At 42.4% G+C, this 25,394-nt stretch overlaps 4 protein-coding genes across 4 annotated transcripts; 2 read left to right on the top strand and 2 right to left on the bottom strand.

Annotated features, from left to right (window-relative positions):
• Nucleotides 1-453: 453 nt before the first annotated feature.
• LAESUDRAFT_712610 (uncharacterized protein) lies at nt 454-3,487 on the bottom strand (the record flags this gene model as incomplete). Its single annotated transcript, XM_040906915.1, has 21 exons — nt 454-677; nt 731-871; nt 919-1,076; nt 1,139-1,312; nt 1,365-1,434; nt 1,461-1,467; nt 1,658-1,709; nt 1,759-1,812; nt 1,955-2,020; nt 2,071-2,133; nt 2,181-2,249; nt 2,317-2,415; nt 2,473-2,565; nt 2,625-2,657; nt 2,794-2,910; nt 2,967-3,035; nt 3,081-3,122; nt 3,170-3,214; nt 3,265-3,315; nt 3,367-3,393; nt 3,438-3,487. The coding sequence occupies 21 exons, from the start codon at nt 3,485-3,487 to the stop codon at nt 454-456; spliced, it is 1,704 nt and encodes a 567-aa protein (XP_040766779.1).
• A 1,448-nt stretch (nt 3,488-4,935) lies between these two features.
• LAESUDRAFT_605086 (uncharacterized protein) lies at nt 4,936-5,475 on the top strand (the record flags this gene model as incomplete). Its single annotated transcript, XM_040903110.1, has 2 exons — nt 4,936-5,273; nt 5,316-5,475. Coding segments are annotated over 2 exons (498 nt in total), but the record flags the coding sequence as incomplete, so codon positions are not given.
• A 3,069-nt stretch (nt 5,476-8,544) lies between these two features.
• On the top strand, nt 8,545-8,805 carry LAESUDRAFT_757209 (uncharacterized protein; the record flags this gene model as incomplete). Its single annotated transcript, XM_040912275.1, has 2 exons — nt 8,545-8,621; nt 8,682-8,805. The coding sequence occupies 2 exons, from the start codon at nt 8,545-8,547 to the stop codon at nt 8,803-8,805; spliced, it is 201 nt and encodes a 66-aa protein (XP_040766777.1).
• A 5,182-nt stretch (nt 8,806-13,987) lies between these two features.
• LAESUDRAFT_757208 (uncharacterized protein) lies at nt 13,988-24,236 on the bottom strand (the record flags this gene model as incomplete). Its single annotated transcript, XM_040912274.1, has 5 exons — nt 13,988-14,146; nt 14,199-14,276; nt 14,330-14,407; nt 14,459-14,625; nt 24,218-24,236. 5 exons carry the CDS (start codon nt 24,234-24,236, stop codon nt 13,988-13,990), a joined length of 501 nt encoding a protein of 166 aa, XP_040766776.1.
• Between the last annotated feature and the right edge of the window lie 1,158 nt (nt 24,237-25,394).

Here is a 25,394-nt window from a genome sequence, read left to right as displayed (position 1 = left end):
GTCACCAAGAAACATCAACGCTCACATTTGGAGCTGCAAGAGGATTCTGCCATATAAGCAGCAGCAGGATTTGCACCCACAATACAACTCGAGGCCATAAAGAGGCTTGAGAATGTGAGTTTTTCATTTTCAAGCAGGGGATGAAAGTTACGAAGAACAGAAAGGGCGTGAGGTCGACGTTCCGAATATATCCACGGGTCGGAAAATCACTGATATTTGAAATTAAAGGTTCCATTGACGAGAGTATTTTCTGTGATTAGCGAGAATCTCAGAGGAGAAACAGGGTCGCGTCCTTTTAAGATCAGGAAAAACGATTGCAATGCATGGACAATATTTTCTTGACGAGACATCTCAATGCGGCCTCATCTTAAAAGTGTGAGGACTACTTTTCACTGAGGAGATTTTATTCATTGACATGAAGTCGTGGGAGATAACAATTCAGGAAAGACACATTTACGATTTAGGGAACAGCAACAACAGCACACTCAAGATGTTGAACGACATAGTATCACCCCAATCCGCCCTGTTCCAGACATTAGCCATGTGCAGAACCGCTACCAACGTGCAATCAGCAGCTCTGTCTTGAGCAAAGACATGTAGTGGGCACATCTTGGAGGTTGAAAGGAGGTGAGGCGTCTCGTCTTCGCTGGAAGTAGTGGGTGCATCAAACACCAGAACTAGAAAAAACCATTGTGAGAGGAATGGATAAAGTCGCTGGCGGTGTGCGTACCGGTATCACCAATGGCGAGATTACCCAGAACCGGCTTAGGAAAAAGAGGCAACGCCTCAGATGGCGAAGAGTGCATGGATGGTCCAGCCTTTCTCAGAGATGTGGAGTGTTCACCGAGCAACACCGTCAGCTTGGCATTGTCTGTGACGGATCTCAAAATAAGAACATGAAAATAAAATGATGCTTACAGCTGCTAGACATCTCATTGGACTCTGTGTGAGACATGCGTGTACTGAATGACATGTCCCCAAATGCGCTGAAGCGAATATTCTTAACGCTCATTTCACCCCCATCTTTGATGTCGTGGCTAAAGAGCATCCCATAAAATCCTAGTGCAAGCTCAATCCTTGCATGATGGGAACAATGTGAAACTCATTAATCTGCATTTCTCCCTTCGACGACATAAACATATGCGATTTGGTGACTTGAGCTATACCGAAGGTCATGCACATGGCCTTTTGTAATGGAATGAGAGAAACAGAGTGATCCACGAAGATTTTGGACCTTGTTTGGGTGGACACAGCCAGGAACATGACCTGCCCAGGCCACAGTTCAGCTGTTGTCATCAGCTCCATGATACCTCTAAAAGTATAGGTCAATATCCTGAGCGAAACCAATATAGCAGGAGACGTACTGAGCATACACCAGATTTTTCACGATGGTCAATGCTTGTGTGAGTAGAACTGGCTTCAGTGTAGCACCATCTACATGAATAATTCTGAGGGCATACTATCAACCTATAATAAGGTGTAGCATGTGATGATAACTTATGGAGTATAAAGGATGTTGGCGTAAGTATTTTTCAATGAAAAATCCCACAAGGAGCGATCCAATGACCTAGGAGGATCTTCCTTCTTTTTGCCTTGAATCTTTACCCTGCATACTGCATCAACACGGGACCAAAAATTGAACGAATTGTACGTATACTTTCTCTTCAGCTTTTTTCTTATCCTTGTGACCCTTCGATGTAGGATGCTCACTGAGAGAAAGGTCAATGGCATGTCCTGGACATAAACTAAAAGATGTACTCCTCGACCACAAAGGGTAACTTGACATTTTTGCTGTTGTGTTTCGTCACCTTCCTAGAAAATGATTTACATTTATTCTACCTCAACTAAAAAGAGGGTGTGTACGGGTCATCCACGTCAACCTTTCTGGCACTGGGAATCTTAGATGTTCTGCTGAGATGTAAGATGTGAACAGCGGCTGCCAGAAAACACATACCTAGAGGATATGCATGCATTGGTGTCCTGTTGTGGTGTGATTGCCTTCTGAACAAGGCCGTCAATCCTAGTATTTTTCTGTCAATTATGTACAAAAAGATCTGCGATGATACCTACTCATCATCGACAATAAATCCAGTCAGCGAGTCATCTTCACTCAGAGCCTCATTGTCATTGAGCCTGAGGAAAAATTGAATGTCAACATTACATCAAGTTTTTATGTAAACCCACCGTCCATCATCTGTACCTTCATCACTTTTCTCCACCTCATATCGATGAAGTCATTCACAGATTGCCTAGTAATTGTGCAGAACAGGTGTCAATGGAAAATGACACACTCATACGTGTGATAGAGAAACGTACTTCTTCCACGGTGAATGCATTTTAAGCCTCTCAATTTCACGGTCCAGCTCATCTCTCTGGTCGATCAGATTAGCCATGAGGCTGAACATTGGATTCTTACTGTGATGATACATTATATCTTGCCCATCAATATTATGTTACGCACGATGTATGTACTCTCTCTGCCTCCGTATGAAGTCGATAGCTGACTCATCCTCTCTGCGCACCTTAGATTTGTCAGAGTTCTGTTTCTCTTTATCGAAAGAGATGCTGGAGGCACGACAACTATCAGTACATTAATCCACAATAAAACAAAGAAAGTGGCTTACACTATTGCTTTGAAACACTTGTTGGGTGAGGGGCTGTAAAAGACACCGTGAATGGTACATTTTGGACTCTGTTGTCAGAAAACCAACTTGTCAAACCCATCTTCTGACCATGACTGACTATGAGAAACTGGGTCAGGAGGAAGCATTTCAAGATATAAAGATCAATTACAAGTTCTGCGATCTTGTAACATCGCATGCATGACCCCTTGGATGACCCCTTGGATGGCCATAAGTCTTACTGGGGGTGGGCATCATGGGTGTCTCAAAAGGTGTTGGAATGGTCATCCTGGCATGAAGATGCATCATAAGTGGCTGATGGGGACACATAGAAAGCAGACATACCTTCTTTTCAGAGTTGCAGGATCATCTCTCACTGCATACCTTCCCTTTTCATTCATCACCTCATCAGAGCTGAACGCGACTGAGATGGAAGTTATCATGACTGTCGACACTCACTCATGATTATCTGGGGCATCACAATCAGATCCCTCATTCGATCTGTACGATGGTGAATAATGCATCTGGATTTCAACTCCAGCACTCACGATTGGACAGCCTCACGACTGGCATCTTTGCCTCTTTCTGCATTCCTGAAATGCAGGTGGAGCGATGGTTGAATAGATTCACACAGAACACTTACCATTTCGACCTCATGCTGCTGGGGGCACCACTGCCCATGGATATAGTGACACTTGAAGCATGTGAGATCGAACGCAATCAACATAAAACATAGCCAACGTACTGTGCCTTTCGTCTCATTGGCGTCAATCTAGGTACAGGCATTAGAACATTGAAAGCTTAAAATAAGCATACAGGAAACACATGGAGCAGACTTGGGAGGTGGAGTAGGTCTGGTGAGACATCCTGAAAACTAGGAATCACATGTACTCCTTCTCAGAGTCACTGATTGTTTCAGGAGAAATGGGAGTTGGTCAGTTGCTCCTCCCCGATGCTTTTCCTCCACGTCGACTATGGGAAGTATTAGAACCAGACCAAGAGAATCATCTTAAAGAAGGAGCACTGAGTGGCAGAGGTCTTTCCTCAAATCATCGTTGAGAAGGATGACAGTGATATTAAAGGTTGCTTTCTTTGCCTTCAGTACCCCTGACCAATGTCAGATCCAATGGAAGACTTGTTCTCTGACTACCTGCCAGTAAATATCGGGATTGTACCATACAGGGAGACCGTGATGAGCCCCGGAATGTCTCATGAATGGTACAAAGGAAAAACACAGTTTCTGTCCATCAGAAAATCAGGGCACATGGGCGAATGCGATAGTGTGATCTCAGAGTTCAATTATGAGTGTGATCTTTCTTGGCTCTTTGGCAGTGCAACGAGAATCGTCAATGTTCACCTGCTGCTAAGATAAACACTACAGAATGTGAGCCTACAAAGGAGTTCCCACTTTGAAAAGTGATCTGTCTCAAAACTGACCATGTTGTGCAATTGCAGTGCCGGGTGCATACAGCCACCTGCAGTGTAAATGAGTTGCTTCTATGTACGATAGAGCAGCTTAAATGGGTCTTCAATGCCAGCCGTGTTCGGTAAAACTAATATTCAAGTGGTAGACAGATTTTCCAGATGCCCGCAGTCTCATACAGTTTATGCTCCTCAATCGCACCTCTGAAACACGGTAGGGCATGTGAAATACATGGCAAAGCCCTTATTTGAGTGTGGCCCAGACACAGCTAGTGGCATCTGATAAGCGATTCTCAAAAGCCAATTGACACACAGGAGGAGAGGACACGGAAATAAAGAACACAATCATGATGACATCCGCACGGAGAGAACCAGTTGAAGATGAATCTTCTCCAAATAATGGACCATTCAGCCAAGTAGAGGGTAATGTCCACAGGTGAACACTGCTCCCAATGCCATGGCTTTAGAACTCTTGCAGCAGAAGAGAGAGACATATGATTTATTGACTGGGGAGCAGAAATGTTGACAGAGTGGCAGCTGCACTCTCAAGAAGTACATGGATGAACATCACGCAGAGGTTGGAGACAAGAATCTGACAGGGTCTGCAGATGTGAGTGCTTTTTCGCCATGAAGAGTCGCAACTAAACCTGTACGAGGTGGATGGAACTGGTCCACAAACTTGTAAGCTTCAGGCAGAAAAGGGCAACAGTTATCGAGGAGCTGACTTGATATGGTCTACCAGAAAATCATCACCAGACAATGCTGAGGAGGTGGTATTGTATGTATTGGGTTACATGTGCAGTAAAGATCTTTCACCTATCGTGAACAACTCTCAGTAGGTCCACATATACAGCCGTGCATCTATAATGCTCACATTTCATGCAATAAACTGCCTCGACATATCCTGAATGTTCATCAGGCGGTCACGCTCACTGTTGGCTTGAAACCTTTTGACGATTATCTGCGAGGAGCGTTATCGATACACCAGCTATGTTCAGAAAACCAATCAGGTCTCACGCTACAACCATGGCAGTCAGAGAACTGGAATGACAGTGTTTCTATGCAATTCTCTAATCGATTCTTCACCTCTAAAAGAAATCTGCATAATGGCCCAACTCTATCACTGCCTGTCAACGTCGACCCATTCAGTATCTCTATGTGCCATCAAGGTCAGGACTGTTTGCACCTGCAAGACAATCAAGTGGGGTATTATGAGCGATGCATTCATCAGTAAGTCATTCTTTCTCCTTTTGAATTATAACATAGCATCAGCAGAGGTATCGCAAAGATATCTCACATAAATCTGTCATCAATACAGCTGGGACATCTAGTCAAACTGCAAGTATCGTACTGGATGATACGCACTGGCAAAGATACGCTTAGGCTCATCAGCAAGCTGGTATCAATCTGCATAATAGATAGATGTGTTGAACACATACGTGGAATGCATTCGAAAAACAAACCATACATCATTCATTTTCATCCAGGATCTGCATCAAAAATTAGCAGAAGACATGATCGCAGGTCGTACACAGGCTTGCAGGTGACTTAAGCACACATTTGGTTATAACGTGGATGAGGAGAAGGTTGTAGTTGATGAGGCGAGCAGCACATGAAAAGGCTTCACGTGGATTCATCTTTAGAATGAGAGTGTTCACCAGGTAACATTGTTCTGCAAAGAGATGAAATCAGCACATTTGAAGTGATCTTCTCATATCAGACATGAATAACTGTGGACCATAAACTTCATTTCAATGAGTGGCAAGGTGAGAAATCGTACTAAATTCAGTTGTATCAGTGATGTGATCAGCAACTGCAAAAACAAGATAGCATTCGAGCAAGATAAGAATGAATGAGTGCACGCATATGAGAAATCAATGGAGTGATGAAGGAAATCCAACCGCGTCGAGTGGCAGTGAAACTTTCTGACGATGATGACAAGCATGACATGCAAAAATGATTGCACTCATACAACAATACATCACATTGATGCAAGCAACATTTTCCAGGAGAAAACTTGTAATCCATCATAACAGAATCTAGTGACCAGTGGCTGGTTCAATCAATTGTGGCTGCTGAGGTCAAAATGCGCAAATAAAGCCACATTATGACGTTTACTGTTCGTGCAGCTAGCTAGATGCGCGAACAGTAAACATCATAATGTGGCATTGTTTGGTTGCCACAATTTTTCCCTCTTCTCGCTCAAAGCCTTCCCTGGATGTCCCTACCCTGGGCAATGTGAGGAGCACATTTTCCACTGCAGTATAAATGCCATCTTTCATACTCCTGAAGACAGAGCGACCCTTCCTCCCCATATGACTCCTCCACTGAGTGCTACGAAACAAACATCACATCGAACCCCTGATGACAATCCATTACTCACTGCCAGCTTTTGCTCTATAAAACCTTTTCAACAGCACTGGCAACGTCCATCGACAGAGAAAATGATTTTATCTAGAAAGACAATGCTGTGTGGTACGAGGCAGCAGTATCACGATCAAGATGGCACAATGAGAGCAGTGAAGAAATAGGTAAGCTGAAGCACAGCTCCAAGGTTTTCACTGATGACCAGCTCAGCTGAATGATGAGGAGCCCAGGATGCGTGGCATAAACGCATCTTCAGCAAATGCTGTAACGCTTCCCTTCCCCTCATCCTCATCGGCCACTATATGCAAAAGGTGCAAATAACCCCAAACTATGACGTTTACCATTCGTGCAACTAGCTAGTTGCACGAATGGTAAACGTCATAATGTGGTCATCAACAAATGCACCACAGCCTTTTTGCTCTGTTAGCCACCCTGCGTGGAGTGTGGGAAAAGATAAAATAACTGCAAATGATGACATTTACTGTTCATGCAACTGGCTAGATGCACAAATGACAGACGTCATAATTTGCCGCTATTTAGCTAGCAAGAAATGTGTCACTGCCTATCTTTCATGCAGATAGTCAGGCTTTGATGTGAACGGTCAGTAAATGTTGCGAACGGATGGCAAACCTGCTGGTCTTATACTGGTTTTGACGTATCTTGATACAATATACATTTAAATTATTTTGCGGATGTTATTGCGTGAATTCAAACAGAACTAATGAGACGATCAACAACCCCCCCTAGCGATCACTCCTGTTTGGTTGCTGCACATGGTGAATGTCTTCATTATCTCTCAGTGGCAGCACCCGCTATATGCTCACTTCGATCATGGAACCTTTGCCAGCTCATCGGTTGCTTGTGCCACTCGATATTCAGAGCTGAGATGAATCTCTTCCAAGACTCTATGAATATGATGGTCATCATCCACTTCATTCTGTCGGTGTCCCGTGTGGAAAGACGATCATCATATGGTGGTGGGACAGATGAAGAGAAAAAGATGGAATTGAAAAGAGTGAAGGATTTGGGAATACTTCTAGAAAAGCTGGCTCATATGGATAGGAGCTATCCAGGTTCACCAGCAAATGTTTGCGGAAGTCATTCAATGATCTTAAATGCTGTGCAGGTTATTTTGAGATAGGATCTAGCACGTGAATCATGAGTAGGGATCAGGATAGAGAGAGGAACTCTATGGATGATGCAGTTATCGTGTTCGTGTCATCTGAGTACATATGAACATTACCACATTTGTGCATGATGCTTAGATGACAAGATAGTACCTCACCAAGTGCTACACTTCAGGTTGCATTCAAAGAATGAAGAATGCAGATCTTGGGTTCTCGTGAATGCTGCACAAAAGATGTCACAGCATTCGAATGAGATGGTCGAGCAAAACTGATTATTAGTGGTACACGGTGCCATCCATGCAGATTGTTGGTTGAAAAGCCTCACCTGGCAAATGTGCCCATGGTAAACGGTAAGATTTACGATGAAAATATCGACGATCCACACCTACAGATGCAACAGGGTTTCTTGAAGATGCTCATTCTTACCTATGTGACACTGCAGGTATATACTTAAGGTGCAATTGCAGACCATATCTGTGTATGCAACAGATCAGTTTCTGAGGAAGAGGCCTCCAGAGATGGTCAAGAATCTGCAAGATTACACTAATATGATCAACACTCCACACATTAGATGTCCAGACAATGTATTCTTTACATCATGGCAATTGAACCTCACTTCTGCCCAAGTGGATAATAGTGGTAAGTGACAGCTCTGATGACATTATCGGTATCTCATTTAATGGTCACATTCAGCAAATGAACTTGACAAGTCGATGGGAGTTTTTGACAAAAAAACACCGCGACAACTTCAACAGTGTCATAGGAATGTCGTGCATGACATGTGGCTCAGCTTTGTCATCAGGATGTGATAAGGAACTATTTTTCCTGGTCTAGGCATATACTTCATTCTCAGCCCTAGTCATGTCATCTACTTCATGGAGCACATAGATCACAGTGGAACAATGCCCGTCGCTCCTGCAAGAGAGGAACCTCTGTTTTGAACATACAGATTCACCACCATAGGATACCCATCCAGTGCAATCATCAAAGGCTCATCAAAGCACACCATGGCAGCTTTGCCTATTGTGGCATTACCCAACTCTAATGAGCTGCTATATATCATCCCTGACATTACGGATGTCAAGTAAGTCCAGGCATCCAACTAACCATGTATCGTAAACACTAATTTGATTCTCTTTAACAGTTGTAACCTTTCCCTGAATGAGCATGGTGTTCCCCAGATCAGGTCCTGGACCAATCACCCCAACCTGGCTGAAGATGGACAGCTCGTGATGGATCCTGTTGAACACATCTCGTGGATGGCCTGAGCAACATTGTAACTTGCTCACACAATGTTTTCGCAGCTTTCTGTGACATATAACATTCACATCAATCCAGATTCATTTATTCGATCCTGTCACAATTTTGCCAGACAACCTATATAGAATATAGATAGAAACACTTAGTTTACACTTATCATTTCATTTCATCTTACACATCGCATGACTCGACCATTGGCCATCAGCCCCAGCACTGACCCTGACTAAGTCGCTCAGTTAGCATATCTCAGCTTCGGTCATCCACATCGAATGACTCAGGTAGCGCCACTCAGAGCTTTGTCATGCCGCACTATTCATAGGCACCAATCATATTATTAGAAACACATTTCACGATGGTAGTGCTAGCCAATGGGCATTATGGAAGGTACTTATGTAAGTACTATACAGTAGCACTCCTCACATGTATATAAGATCAGGGTGGATGGGAGACAGACCTCAGTCTTATTCTCCTTCGTCCACCGTGACAGCTACTACAGGCCTAACCAATCTAATACATCTATTCACGCATCATAGCCTTGCTCGCCACTCAGCTTCACCACAATACACCAGTGAGTATAAGTGTTGACTGAAGGGGCTTGCTCATTGATGGGCTCATTGTACAGACCATCTGGTCTTCTACTCCAGAGTACCCTTTGAGGGACTGGGGTTTTAGTTTGTCTATCTTTATCTACGGTGATCTGTAACAGATCCTTCACCATTGCTAACCATCAAAGTGAACACGTCAGCCTCCCCAGCTGGGATTTGGCTCCAGGACTGGCTGTACACCCACTTCGCGATGATGAAGACATCTCAGAACACTTACCGTCTCGATAGCTGTCCAGGTCTAATGTTCGACAATGCATCCTCAGTGATTTTTATGAAAAGACAGCTCACCATATTTCTATAGCATCAAGAAAATATGTAGGCTTATCTGCAAAATCTGTCTATCGAAGCAAGAAAGGTATATGATCATTTTTCTCTTTCTGTTTATATGTTGACAATGATCGTAGGACTGAAACAATTATTGGAAGGAGACAATCTGATGGAGAAACAAAGCAGGCAATGACAAAAAAGTGTGAGAGTTGCTCTACGATCCTCATCTGTTCTACACTCTAAATAACCAATGCAGTGGTGCAATCATCAATGAGTGTAAAGTGAACTATGCCCATGGCATTTCAAAACTCGGAGTATATGCAACACCAGATGTGCTAGCGTAGTGTCCACTCCACTATCTCCAGAGGAAGAAGAGTGAGATGACGAGACATATGAGATGGTGAACAGTCATGACCATACACAGTTTGATCTGAATGGAGATGGTGTGAAGAACACCTCGAACTGTGGTATTCAAAGCATCAAGACCACAGTGCATGACCGCTATGCAAATTATGAAATTCATCTGCAGGTCGGACCATCTTACCACCACATTTTCCAGAACAAAATGTCATCAGGAAGTGAGGACTTGACTGAAAGCCTCAATGCCCAAGTCTCGAGCTCAACTCCAGGTACTCATATGGACCATCACATGATGACCTCTGATTCTCTATAGAACATGCATGCAATGCATGATGATGTGCATGAAAATGCTCTAGCTGTGTTTGTGGAGGAGGACGATGAGGATGACATCAATGAACATCAAAGAGAGAGCGTACCTCGACTCATCGGAATATGAAGGCCATTATATCATAAGCAACACATTGTTCAGTCACCTCCAATCTGTAACTGTGCTATCTCATTGTCCAGGTGAACAGTATTTGGACTCTTTCAGTACTGTGAAATGCATTGAACAACAAGCACAATTTGATCGGGCACTGACCACCATCAAGGAAGAGGTGTCATCTACCATGAAAGACATTTTAGCTTCCCTTGACACTGTGAAGATCTGAAACATGAAGAAATCTCTCTCCTTTACCAAGGTCACACAGTACTGGGAGGCAAGTGAGAATCTGCATGCCCACACTGACCTTCTGCATGTTTTACATGCAATGGCATGTCAGCAAATCATGCTGTCTGAGTGGTTTGCATTTCTTTATTTTATCAAGCTCTGCCATCAGAAAACACAGTGACTCCTCAGTAAATGTTACCATAAACCAACTGAACTGATCTCAGCTCAAGGGCAAGTGAATTGGCTCGAACGTCTAATCTGGATGGTGAAGAGCAAACTCCGCACAAGAGCAGATTTCACGATAGACTCCAACAGCTTCTTCCTGTCCCTGACTTCAAGCCACCAATATTAATTTTGCTCGAAAAAAACCTCTCGGCTATCTGACATTGAAGCAACACGAAAATCTCACAGATCGTTACGGATGTCATTCTATGTTGGATGGATGTGATGAATTACATTACAGTAAATCTCCAGATAAAATTCATTGATATTCTTCTCAGGCGTTTCAGTTCTGATGCTCTGCTATTGCCTTCAACTTGGGAGGTTTATGAGAAAACACCTCTCTGATTACTGGATGACTACATTCAAAATAGCCCAAGCCAGCTATCTCCTGAAATGATGAGTGACTTTATCGATGCTTTGAATCGCAGTTCTTTTGGGCCTCGTGATGACTTGGACTCTTACTTCCTGAAACAATTGCACCAAAAATGCATTGATTTCCAGGCAGTGACTGATCCACATGCAGATGGACCATCCAGATCATCAGGACACCCAGCACAGATCATTATATCATTCATTCTTCCTGAAGTGGACATGATGGCTGCTGCCAAAAACCAGTCAGCAAACAAAACCATGGACATGCACAACCTTTCAGAAGATGAATGCAAGAACATCATCATGACTCTGATCAGAGAGGCAGTTCAGCTCATTCAAAAACTGAAACAAAACTGATCCTCAGCCCTACAAAAGATGATGAAAGGGAGAGCCAACCACTACATGCCATTTCATGAGTTCGGTAGCTCTCGCAAAGCATACAATGCACTGAATGGCCTCGGACTAAAAGACATCAGATGGTGTCAACTGTATCATCTTTTCAGCGCACGCATCTATCAACACATCATCTTTGGCTCCCCTGCTTACACTGATCTCAATTTTTCACCCACAAATGGAAGAGTGATCTTCATGTTGCTCGAGGATTGGAAACAATATCTGACATCTGTGGAGGAACATTTCTCGGACAAGACCAATGACCTTGACTTCTTCTGCAACTGACGAGCCCTCAGCAATCAATTTTAGAAAGGTCATGTTCTCGAGAATGCGGATGCCATGTGGGAGTTTGAAAATACTTGTGATCTTTTGTGCACTCTACACGACAGACCTATTGCATTTTCAGAAGTGCTGAAACTGTTGAGAACAGCCAGAAAGGAAGGAGATAAGTTGGCAACTGCAGGTACCACTTCCAAGACAATTCAGAATTTTAGGCCTCTCATACAATATCTCACATGCACAGATATGGTGTATGCCAGAATCGTCAAGTCACCTACAATGGAAGAGGTCACAGATTTCATTGTCAATCTCAATTCTGGTGCCCTGAAAGATTTACGGCTCCTTGACCTCCTTCCGCTAAGGGAGACCAAAAAATTCAGGAAAGAAAGTGTGATTAATGCACTTAGCAAAGTTGATGAATTTGTACGAGATGAATTATCAGCGAAGGAGATCGAAGACCTGCGATACGACCACATTTTTTTAGAGCATACTCTCTGCAAGGTTCTGAGGGCAGCTGAGTTTTTACCCGGACTTGGGGAGTGGAAGACGCAACTTGGTCTGGACGGCTCAACATCGAAAGGAAGTGGTAAATTGTGCCCTCCATGAAAGAAGGACCTGGAAGGTATTAACGATGCAGACAAAGATGATGACATGAATGAAGAAAGTGTTAATGAGTAATTGAATCAAATAGTATATATAGAGCCATAGCAGGAGTCATGATTAGTACGAAATGATCATTTTTGAATGATAATTGTAACCACCATCTTTCTCCAGTCTGATGTGGTCTCAAGATTTGTTTGGGTTTGACTTAGCATGTGTTAACCGAATTTACATTCAACAAAGGGGTACAAAAACGCAAATCGAAAGCAACTGCTATTCAAAATACATTTACGAGCCTGTGAACTTTATTAGCCAGATGTTGAACCTGGCCTTTAAGCCCCCCCTAGGCCATGAATGTGGCACAGAAGGTCAAAACCCGTCCACATTCTACTTGTGTGCCCTTCCCTTGCCCTTACCCTTGCCCTTTTCCTTCGTACTCACGACTGCCCCATTATCCTTCTGGGTCAAATCATCTTCTGCATCACTAGGCTCATTTGCAGCCTCATATATGGTGTTTGATGCATTTGATGAGGACTCGATATGACATTGTTGCACCAGCCAGTGAATTCGCAGTGGAGCATGGATGACATCAAGTTCATCTTGTTCATCTTACTCACCCAAATCCATTGACGATGATTGGCGTTCATTGGCGGTGAACTTCTGTGGATGCTTAATGCCTTGAGAGCCCTGGGCCGGCAACAGTACATAAGGAGTGGAACACAACGATGCAGGTTCTGAAGCTGAGGGTGCTGCACAAGAACATAATAAGTGGAGATGAGATGACCTGGATTATGAAGCAGAGGGTGTGGCAGGGAGATGTGACAGTTCAGGTTTTGCCCATCATCGAAAATGACCAATCTGCGAGGTTGAGCGAACAGGCTGCAGCATGGTACCTTGCTCTCCTCCAACAGAGCAGACGATCAACAAAGGTGAATGGAGCTGTGGGCTGATCTCCACAGGCAAGGGACCTCAAGCCTCAGATGGCAGCCCATACAATGGCCATTGAATGAGGATCAGTTCACCAGGCATAACATTATCTAGCCCAGCAAACCACAAAAACTCTGCTCAGATCGACCTTAGCATGGAGAATAGGAAATAAATAAAAACATATAACTATCACCATCTTTTTTGAGTTTGAGCTTGGCCAACTGGCATACCCCCTTCCTCGAAAGATATCGCTGACAAGAATGAGCACACCCATCTCACTAACAGGGTTTACGCAGGTCTCAACACAGATCACAGGGTGGCTCAGCCAATCAAACTTCAGCAAACTGCAGCTTTGGGCACTGACTCAGGTTCTTGATGCATGCATAAGTGTGATCACTCACCTGCGATGCTCAGAATGGTAAGAATGTGGCTTCAAAAATCAAAATCCAACCCTGACCTGAGAAGGCTCTTCAGAGTTGCTAGTCATCGGGACAGAAGATGGAGGAGGAGATCCAGTCAGAGGAGACGTGACAGAAAGCATGTCAATATGGGGAACTGATACCTCACGTTGAATTTGTCAAGCTCTGTGGTGAAAGATGAAGGTTCAGCCTGGTTGCATAATGGCCCTGCCATGGCATTGTTTCCCGCTGCCAATGCCTCAGATACAAATGACCCCTAATGATTACGAGTCAGTAACGAGCGATGCATAAGCGCGAAACATTCATACCACTGGTTGCAGTTCAGAATTGTCTGAAATCACTGATTCAGCATTGTCTTCACCATGGTAAGGAACACTGTCGACCATCTGAAAGGGGCATTGTGAATGAAAAGATCAGTCAGACACAAACGAAGTCCTACCTTGACGGGCGATGGCTTTTCCACTGTCTTTGGGAGATTTGCTGCCTCCTCAGTGTGGTCATGATCGATGTGTTGCTCCTAACGAAGAGAAGTCAAAAATTATAAACATATTTGGTAAGTGAAACTCACATTCGAATCAGGACCGATCTCATGATCAGTGGCAACCTCACCCAATCCAGAGGACCTTTGTGCAGGCTCGATATAATCATGATGGTCTCCAACATGTTCGATCGATAAACTGGTGGTAGATGGCACAACTGCAGCTCCATGATCCACAGCGGCCAGCAAAGATGATGCTGAAGGTTGGGGCAGGTTCCTGAAAACTGAGGACGAGGGAACCAGAATCGATCATGATGGCTGGCAATGAACTGATTGTCCAGTGACCAATGACACTCCAGGATGTGCTGAGGATGATGAACCAATGGTGGCAGATGGTGCATCCACAGCACCACAATCGACAGCAGCTGGCAAAAATGATGATGAAGGTTGGGACAGATTTCTGGAATTCGAGGAGGAGGCAACCATAATCGATCACAACAGCTCATGAGGAACTGATCTCCCAGTGACTGATCATGCACCAGAGCATGCTGAAGATGATGAAGTGACTGCTGACCAACCCATTGAAGATGGTAACATGGGCATCATTGAGGCTGCATTCACCTGAGCCTCATCCTCGATCACCTCATCTAGAATTTGGATGAGGACATCACCTGCTTGACCAGGAAACACACAATGAAGAACGTACACGGTAACATGAGCATTATCAATCAAATGATAAATATAAACCACCGCAGACCTGGTGGAAACGATCTCACATTTATCAAGTGAATTCAACATGTGCATCACATCTGACCAGTAAAATGTAGACTGCACCATCATCTCCATCCTCGTGTATGTGGTTGCATATATCTCATGCAAATCAGCCAACAGCTCTTCAACATTGACCTCACATTGAGCAAGAACATATCTCATGGTGACTAACTCACCCTGGCAATGGTCAATACATTTCATTGAACTCGAGAAACTTAGTACAAGCTTACCAACAATTCATGAAGCTCAAATGACTCTCCCCACCAGAAGTTAATGGAGGAGTCATCTATAGGAGGAACCCACAGCAGAACGATCACCTGTGCACGTGAAATCTGTCCCAATATGTTGCAAAGCAGGCTTTGCAGAATCAACACCACATCATTATTAGAGATCACTGACAGAGAGGGTGCAGACATGGTGGAAGAAATGAACAGATAGTGAAGAAAGTGAGCAAAGGTAGTAGCAGCAGCAGAATAAGGAAGGGGGAGTAGAACTTCTAAATGACCAGCCTTTATGTGACCAACACACAGTAAACGCATGTGAATGCAACATCCGCATTTCCTGGATGCTGTAAGAAGTACTCATATCTCATGGAAAAATATAGCCCTCACCTTCATCTAAATGAACTTGACCCTCCACACTGCGCAAACACTGCTGTCCGTGGACAGACAAACCTACTTATAACATTTTATGCTGATCTATTCAGAGACCAACACATACCTTAACAATGCCAACACAGCAAGAAGAGAAACTGCATGAGGGATACCAGAACACAGAGTATGTGAATGGTGAACACAAGAACATCAGAGAAGCGACAGAATCTGTATTTCCCACTCACAGATACTTGCCATCCTCAGAAAATATCTCCCACCAATGACACGGTTCCCAAACATGATGATATCACCAAATAAAGGAATCTCTGAGTCAGAAACTTGGTCGAGAATATTATTACTGGCCACTACCAATAATAACTGAATGCTCACAAGGCTCAGAAAACTAAGAGTTCTAATATGAACACATCCTGTTGATCCACGCTTGACAAAAGAACCACCTCACTGATAACCAATACGATTTAGAATGTCATAATCAGTGATCCATGTGCGTTCAGCCAATTCAGGAAAGTGTGATGCAGAATGTCAGATGTCTAGAACCACAAAGAAGAGTTCACATCACAATATCAACACATTACCAACTCGAGTCAGTGTCACAACCTCCATGAATTTGAGAAGGATATATCAGTCTGAAAAGTAATCTCTGAAACCAGTTCATTAATCTGTCACCACAATGCTCAACATTGGCACATAAATGGATCTTTAAATTCCTGTATAATAAATGTACATACTGGAAGAAGAAAATTATTGGCTAACACCATGACTGCCCTCAGCCCAGACATTTTTCACAAACGCAAATAGATTTAGCATCACACTGACCATCGCTGTGATGAAAAGTTGACGACGAAATCAAATATGACCAAACGGTCCATGAGCATAGGCAGTAAGTTTTCATTCCATGAGCTACTATTTACTCCCTACACTAATATAAACATGAAGAATCTACAAGAAGAAAACCATATTCGGTTGATATTCTGAATTGTGACTGATATATAATAATGAAAAGCCTTTTCACCAATGGCCAGTATGACAAAAGAGACCATTTGAACATTCATATAAACGATAAATAAATCAAGAGATTACAAAAGCATCTCTATCACCATGATTTCTTTCACTTGCAACAACTGTCCTCCTACATACCTACATCAACATGCAGTCAGAACAGAGAGGACCACATTTGGCTTCTCTTGTACATAGGGTCAGATGCGATAGCAAAGATACTTTTTCTAATGAGCCTCCGCAATGCAGAGCATTACTCAAAAAATGTTTTCCTCCAGGAAACCTGCCCATGAGAGAAATATATTGAGGATAGTTTTAATTCACAAAGCATAATGTCTCTCAGCTCCAGCATAACACAGAAGTGCCAACTTCCTCTGGGATACAGCAGCCTCAAAAACCATCTCATCTGCACACTGGCTGCGACTTTGCCAACAAACCACCAGAGATACTTCAATTTGGGCACTAAGTCAAATGAATAAGCACCGCATCCTGATTCAGCAACAGACATCCATATCAAATGGGGAAATTGTTGCTCATTTCTTTGACAAATTTCTCATCTGATCATTTTGGGAATGAACATAAGCGCTGAATGGAGCTTCTAATTAACTCAATGAGTGATGACTTGAGGCTCGTACTTCAAAAAAATCAGTGAACACCAATCCCCCTTATGAGGTGCAACATTTTCTACAGCAGTGGCTGGAGAACAACTGATACTTACCAGATACAGATTTAAATGTCCGTCTCCTAAAGAAAATTTTCTGCCCTACCATTTCAGGAACAAACATAAGCACTGAGCAGGATTTATCTATCACTCAATGAGTGACAACTTGTCACCTGTATTTCGAGGAAATTCATGAACATCGACTGCCCTCATATCAAGCCAACATTTTTCACAAACACAAAGTAATGCCACAATGTAGGAGACTGCAAAAAAAATCCAATCTCAGCATGATCGATGACTCCGCCACCTAAACCAAAGATGGCCACATCTGTCACATGGTGGCTCAGAATCAAATCTCAAGTGCTATGCGCTCTGCACACTCATACGTACTGGCAGTCCATACTGAGAGGATAACATGAGTTACATATAATACCAGAAATATATACCTCATCAGCCATTGAGAAAACCAAAGCCAAATAATGCCAATGAATGTCAGCAGTATGTTTACTTTTTGTATGCTCTGGATGAAGAAGTTAAAATGTAGAGGAATACAATGTGAAGATCTATTCTCATTTGCTGTGTGCAGACCATAATAAATCAGGGAAATATCAAGCCAATCATTGTACATCACAAAATGAGGAATGCCACGATTTGAACCAGTTTCAAGCCATTGAATACTGAGCTTTGCACCACTTTCAAGCCATTGAATACAATAATTTCAACAGCTCTGAAATTATCTGCTCTTCAGCATTAACTGTAGCAAATGCTGTGCTGTGATTGGCTGAGAATATTTGCACCTGTTTAGATCAGCCGTGTCATGCAGATTGAAACTCCGGCTTGTATGTTCATTAGAAATGATAACAAACACCGGTAACAATGAAATGTTATGTAACAAGAACATTTTGAAAGAACTGTAACATTTAAACATTATGTAGTGAGAACATTTTGAAAGAAGAGCAATACAATGTGAAGGATCTATTCTCATTTGCCATGCGCAGACTATAATAAGTTGCGAAAAATGTTAGACCATTCATTCTACATCACAAAATGGTAAATGCCACAGTAATGGTTTGAATCGCTTTGCACCACTTTCAAGCCATTGAATACAATGATTTGAATGACTTTGAAGCCATCAGCCCTTCAGACATTAACCCTAGCAAATTCAGCGCTGTGATTGACTGTGAATATTTGCACCTGTTTGAATCAGCGATGTTATGCAGGTTGAAACTCCGGCTTGTATGTTCATTACAAATGATAACAAACATCTGTAACAATGAAATGTTATATAGTAAGAATATTTTGAAGGAAGGCCCCTCTCCTAACCTCAGGACAGGGGCAGAAAATGAAACCACTTTGTAATGGTCCACTGTCCCACGCTTTGCTTAAGTATCCCATGGAGATCAAAAAATGCTGCATAGACGCTCTAAGTGCTCAGTTCTGTACAAACTCTCCTTCGTACCTCAGGAATCGTAATGGCAGAAATCAAGGATGGTATGATTGTTCGAGAAGCAGCTATATTTAGAGTGACATTATTTTATGGCAAAGAAGACAGTTGAAAGGCAATGGTGTGTAGCAGACTGTGTTTTCATTATTGAAGGTTAGGTTAAGCAGAGTTTAAAGTAGATTGCTACAAAGTCAAATCTGCTATGTGCTTTGTTAAGGAAAGTAATGGTGTGCCATCCTCACAGGGTATTCTGATGTTGAAGCATTATCTGTAACAATTCCATCATTGTACTGTGTCTGACCATTCATGTCAACAATCATTGCAGTAAAATGAAACTCACCAAAGTAAATAATACCACACAAGTGATATGTTATGCCTTGTTCTTCAATGCATATAGCAGAATTTAGCTGAATTTGCTTCTGATTTGTTATAAATGCACAGAAGTTAGGGATGTTGACAAAGACATATCTTCTGATCAGTCTTCTTCGCAGCTTTGACATGCAAAGAGAGTCTTTTTTAAGCCATTCTGAAATCTTTCTATTTTTTGAAGAATCTAACTTAACAGAGGACTTTCTTCAAAGTGATAAACTGCAGTCCTATAAATAAATGGAAGCATGTTCTGCATTCACAACTACATTGCAGTGGTGACAATGAAGATGGATGATAACATTGGAGGATGAAGACTGAAACATAGCAAAATACAGGCTGTAGATATCTGCTTCATCTTTTTTAGTGATGGAAAATGCTGCAAAGTCTGTAATGTGTGATATATAGAAGAGCTTTACATTATCTGAAACATGGGTGAGGCCATCAGTCACATCTCTAAAGGGCTCTGATACCCTTCCTGGGCATTGTAACCCATCCTCTAGAATGTCATGAACCTTGGCAAAACTGCAAGATATCAAACTGTGTTGAAATATTCAGAGTGTCCTCAGAAGAGCTTTCCATTATAATGACATATACCTCTAACACTGATGGCAAGATGAATCTTACCTTATGTTAGCATTTTGAGAAACGAGCTTTAAAATGGCTTGAAGCATTGCAGCAAAAGTGAAGGAGATGGTGTTTCAGCAAGATAATAATCTCAAGCTTGACTTAGCTGACTTAGAGAAAATGTTATTAAGACAATGATATGGCATTGTCAATTCTCAGAGCTCAATTATATAGATCATCTTTGAAGGTATCTCATAAAATGATTAGCAAGGCATGAGGAGCCACTTAGGGAGATTACAGAATTGTGAAAGCAATTGAAAAAGAAATAAAAGAGTATTGGCAGGTTTGTGCATCAGAGTTTAATCCACAACATGCGTGAATGGGTTAAGGCAGTGTTTAAGGCAAAGGGCTGATTATCCAACTACTAGAGTTTTGAAGTTTGTTAGTGACAAAAGTGTATAAATGAGTTCACCTGATAAAGTTGCATATATCTTCAGAACAGATCATCAAAATTCAGCCAACAGATACTCATTTGAAAGCTGAGAAGTATGGCTTTCTATTGCTATTTCATCTGTGAATATGGCTACAGGCAATCTGGAGGTAGAAGAAAAACAGTAAAAATCACGAAAATATGTGTGTAGCTTTGTTAATCACTGTATATTATATTTGGGTGTGTTAATCATAAACAGCAGATGATCTAGTGGATAGAATGGTTGGTACTGTCTGAGACATAAGTGTCCTGGAAGTCCGAAGTTCAATTTCCGGTGTGTGCAGTTTTATGTGCTTTTAATTCTAAAAAAGTGCAACTCTTGCTGTTTTACAAACAATGACTAACTATGACATGCACGTTCATGCAACTAGCTGGTTGCACGGACATGAACGTCATAATTTGGTGTTATTTGCACATTGTGGCACCTATAAACATGAGAATTTGAGTGGCTAACATCTTCATACATTCTGTGACCTCAAATCTTCGCTTTTTTGAGCCAGAAAATGGTCTGCATGCAGCTCTGATTGCAGCGCATCAATGTGTGATCTATCATGTATTTTTGATATGTTTAAAAGTTGAAAAAAGTTGAAATATGGATCACTATACTGTGGTGATGGAAAACCTCAATTGCATCAATAGCTCTTGTTTCAATATGCTCAGAATGAAGAAATTGAAGTAAAATGCAGTGGAATGTGAAGATCTATTGCTTGTTTCTCAAGCAGAGACTATAATGAGCCTGAAAAATGTTAAATCAGTCATTGTTTGTGTCACTGTACTGAAATACATAACAAAATAATGAATACAATGGTTTGAACCACTTTGAAGCCATTGAATGCCTTGGTTTGAATCGCTTTCAAGCCATCAAATACAATGGTTTGAATGGCTTTGAATCCATCAGCCCTTAAGGCATTAACCCTAGCAAACTCAGTGTTGTGATTGGCTCTGAATATTTGCACCTGTTTGGATCAGCTGCATCGTGCAGGTTCAAACTCCGGTTTGTATGCCCATTAATTACAAAAGATAACAAATTTGAGTAAGAACAAAATGTAACACAGTAAGAAAATTTTGAAGGAAGGGCCCTCTCCTAACCTCAGAACAGGGGCAGAAAATGAAACCACGTTGTAATGGTCCACTCTCCCATGCATTGCTTAAGTGTTCCACAGAATGAAAAAATGTCACATAGACGCTCTAAGTGCCCAGTGTCGCACAAACTCTCCTTCGTACCTCAGAAATTGTTACAGTGGGTTCATGTGAATGGTGACTTAGCACATATTCTAAAGATAGGCAAAGCTCAGTGTTAGCTGCGAGCTGTCTTGAGATAAGCCAATAACATGAATCTACGAAGTCATATGATGCTATCATGAGACCTTGCCATGCAGCTACAGGGTTAGATGGCAATGCCTACTGACTATAACTACCCTAAATATAGTACTACCTTCTCAGGTAGTGGAGCTCCATCTCTCACGGTGTCGTAGGAGCTTATCCTATTAGAGAATAAGTGACCGAATCTTGATTCTTTGGATATGGCACCTTATCTATTAGGCAGAATAGTTAGTACCTGTCTTGTGATGTGCGCACAGGATCTCTGCACGGGATGTGATTATGTGATATGTGCTCGTGATATTGTATGAGCACTTAAGATATGCATGTGTATGATCATGTGATCATGAAGCAAGCACTTAAAATGTGGAATATTACAGTTTGTGACAGTGGAAATCAGCTACTGATCAAGTAGTGGTGAGGCAGCCTCTTTCAAATAGTTGATCTTGATCGCACAAAGTCGGGGCTCAGAAACCTCTGCTAAGCAGTGAAGCAGATGCTGATCCTCCAGATATGGGCTTATCTGACAGTTTTGACAATATTCTGATCAGCTTCAGTCAGTTATGAGGAATATGATCGCAACTTTGTGAGGTGCCCTGGTGAAAGAGATGTGAAATATCAGAAATGATCAGATATGGACGTTCGTGGAAGTGCAGTTCTTGAAATGTAGAAGAAGTGACTCAGTGTGGGAACAGATCTGCAATGTTATCAGTTAGATAACCAGAGTGATATTGATAAGACAATAAAAGCCTTAGATGAGCGCTGCTGTGAACCTTCGAGATATTCAAGATAGGGCTAGTAGTAAGTTTTAAAATATCATGTAGAATTGTGAGCAGAGGACTCTGAGATGCAGGAGATGCAGTACTTGAGCTAGAGATGGGCTAGGAGACTCATTCTCCTCCTGAAGACTTGTCTTTGTCTAGATATATGTCCGAGTTTTATATTACTTGTGGCACCCAGGGAGAAAGTCCTGCAAACCAAACTGTCCAAGTTCCCAGTTAATTAATAAAAGTGAAACCTGCTTGAGATAGTAATGTATCCATAAAAATCTTCTTTCCTTTTCGGTTCTGCATTCTGAAACATGTTTTGACCCTTCTTTCACCTTCTAGGGCTTCTTCTTGTGTTTTTTATGACTCCACCAAATGTCGCACCACTGTTTATGAGTCATGCACCCACCTTCTCAGCAATTGTTGAATGGGACATTCCACTTTGCGACTTTTGTTTGCAAAGCTCAGTCACTTCATGCTTCTGGCTGCAACTTTTCTGGTTCTCAGTTCTCACAACTCCATCTTTCTCAAGCACCAGCACCCTTTTGCCTCATATGATAACTCTTGTCAAGTCTCCACAATTAGATGCCTCCACTGCTTGTCATTGGGCAAGTTGTGGCTGTCCTGGATAATGAAACTCAGGTAGTGATGGCTACGGTAAGCTCTGTGCCATTGTGTTGGCCAACTGCAGTGGTAGATGGACATGTAGTAGTATTATCATGGCTCTGTAGTATACATGCAATGAAAATGTGAAAAATTCCTTTCTGAAAGCCCTCACAAGACATTTATGACAGCAGTGGAGTGAGCTAGAAAAGAGGCAGCAGGAGGGATGAAGTGCACATAGAAATAATAAAGCAGTTGCAGAGAAAGCCTGCATCACTGATGTCACCAGAACATAAGAGTGACATCACCAGAAAATGTTTGCAGGCCAGAAGGATGATGGCGAGTGCAGCAGCATATCACAAAGTAACTCAGTGCAGTGGAATGGAAATGTGTCAGCAGGGAGAGGACTGTCACAGAGTCTAGAAAATGGAACTGCTTGCCAAAGACACTGCATCCTCCTCATAGAGCTCTTCATCTTTATCTTGCTGTTCCAAGAGGTTCATCATTGATGGAAATACAAAAAGGCCCAGATGAGTGGTGTTCACTCTTAACACATTTTCCAGTGCTGAATATACAGCTGAAAAAGTCAGAATGTGAATAACATCAAAGGGCATATGGTACACATACTAGTTTCACCAGTCAAGGACCTTCTTCACAAAGGCCTTGTTGTGAAAAAGGCACATTACATTGTCATAAAGTTTCTCGTAGCTGAACTTGCCATCATTGTCTGATCATTGCACCTTCGAGGACAACACAAAATGGCCCTATATTCAAATGTATCAAGCAGCAGGTAAATGTGATTAATACAAAGAAAACATACTATGATGACACAGTACGTGGTGTACACAGAAGTAATCATCTTCAATTTATACATTTGGATGAGAGGAGGATGCCCTCCTGCCATGTTTTTTTACTTTTGCACAGTTCCCTGCATTTCAGCAAAGTTCAGCCCTTAAAATGTTATTTGAAATATCTACAAACAAGTAACATGAGCATTGAATGTTCGATGAATTGAGACTTATCTTGACAAGAAAGTCAGATTGAAGACATCCTTCCAGATGCTTCTTGTGGTTTCACTGCCCTTCGACAGGGTAGATGAATGAGGGAAGGTCATCTGCACTAATGTGATAGGTTCCCTCTATAAATGCTGCACAGAATCTGACTGCCAGTAAGCATACACCAAGGTCAAAGTAATGACTTATCTGTCTGGGTCAGTGTTGTACTCATCACGATGGTTCCTTCTGACTAACAGTCGATCAAGGATTGCATGGTAGAAGCTATAATTAGTCTTTTCAAGATCGCTCAGGACTGAATTGCATATTGCATTGCTGATGACTGTCACAGTATTAGGTGGCACCTTTATTTTTGCACCATTAAAGTCCTCACTTGGCAACCATAACTGGTTATTTGGACGCCAACCTTCATATTGGTCTCACAAAGTAGACACTTGGACAAACAGCACAATACTACCACATACATTGCAGATACGACTGTGTCTACCACATGACCACCAAGCGCCCATGATTCAGCCACCCAGTCACGTGACACTGGCCACTTGCCCTATTCAGAAGTTATCAGGCATTGGTCACATGATACCAGGCCACTTGCCCAGAATGGAACCCTTTGGCCCACAATAGGCTCCCTCAAGCTCATTGGACCATCAAGCTAGCAAGCATCCAATTCGCCACTCAGACAGTGGCACCATTTTGCTGCCCAGCCAATAGGCAGGCACTACAAGGGATCCCCCTACCACTGGCATACAGTATAGCCAGGTACAGGATAGGCTGGATCTTCCCACAAACTTATCTAAATGAAAACTGATCATCCCATCCATTGTTCTGAGTTTGGACAGATCCTCTCACCTGAGGTTACAACCATTGTGATGTGCCCTGTTGGCCATCACCCATTGACCCCTCAACAGTGGTCCCACTTTTTGGCAATTGTCTCATTAGATTAAGTAGAATTACCTTGGCATATCCACGGCCTTTGTAGATAGTTGCCATAGTTGCTGCCAGAGCCCTTACTGGTTCTGGCATAATGTTCTCACATGTAGCTTGCTAGGACCCCAGTAGGTACACCTTAGTTAGAGTGACCAGGGTTCAGCCCCACATGTATATAAGCCCATGAGAATCTAAGGGAGGACCTTAGATTCATTATACTATTGTATGCGGCCAGCAGGCAGCTCCCCCTTTCCACCACTTGTGCAAAGCCATACATTGAGGCTCTGCCTTGATTGTTGGTTGTATGCCACTGCACGCGTCCTCAGCCTAGTCCTTGTGGCAGGCTTTTATATGTGGATTATTTGTGCAGATCACATAAGCAGACTTGCCCTTAATTGGGTTAAGTGCTTTGTGCTTTGTGACAATCTTCATCTTTGATACATGCTTGAGAATTTCTTTCTTGAGCTTGCAGACATTATCTGAATGT

This window comes from Laetiporus sulphureus (assembly GCF_001632365.1).
Source record: "Laetiporus sulphureus 93-53 unplaced genomic scaffold LAESUscaffold_9, whole genome shotgun sequence".
Taxonomy (NCBI): Eukaryota; Fungi; Basidiomycota; class Agaricomycetes; order Polyporales; family Laetiporaceae; genus Laetiporus; species Laetiporus sulphureus.
The sequence above is the reverse complement of the archived record's forward strand: the minus strand, read 5'-3'. Positions and strand labels throughout refer to the sequence as shown.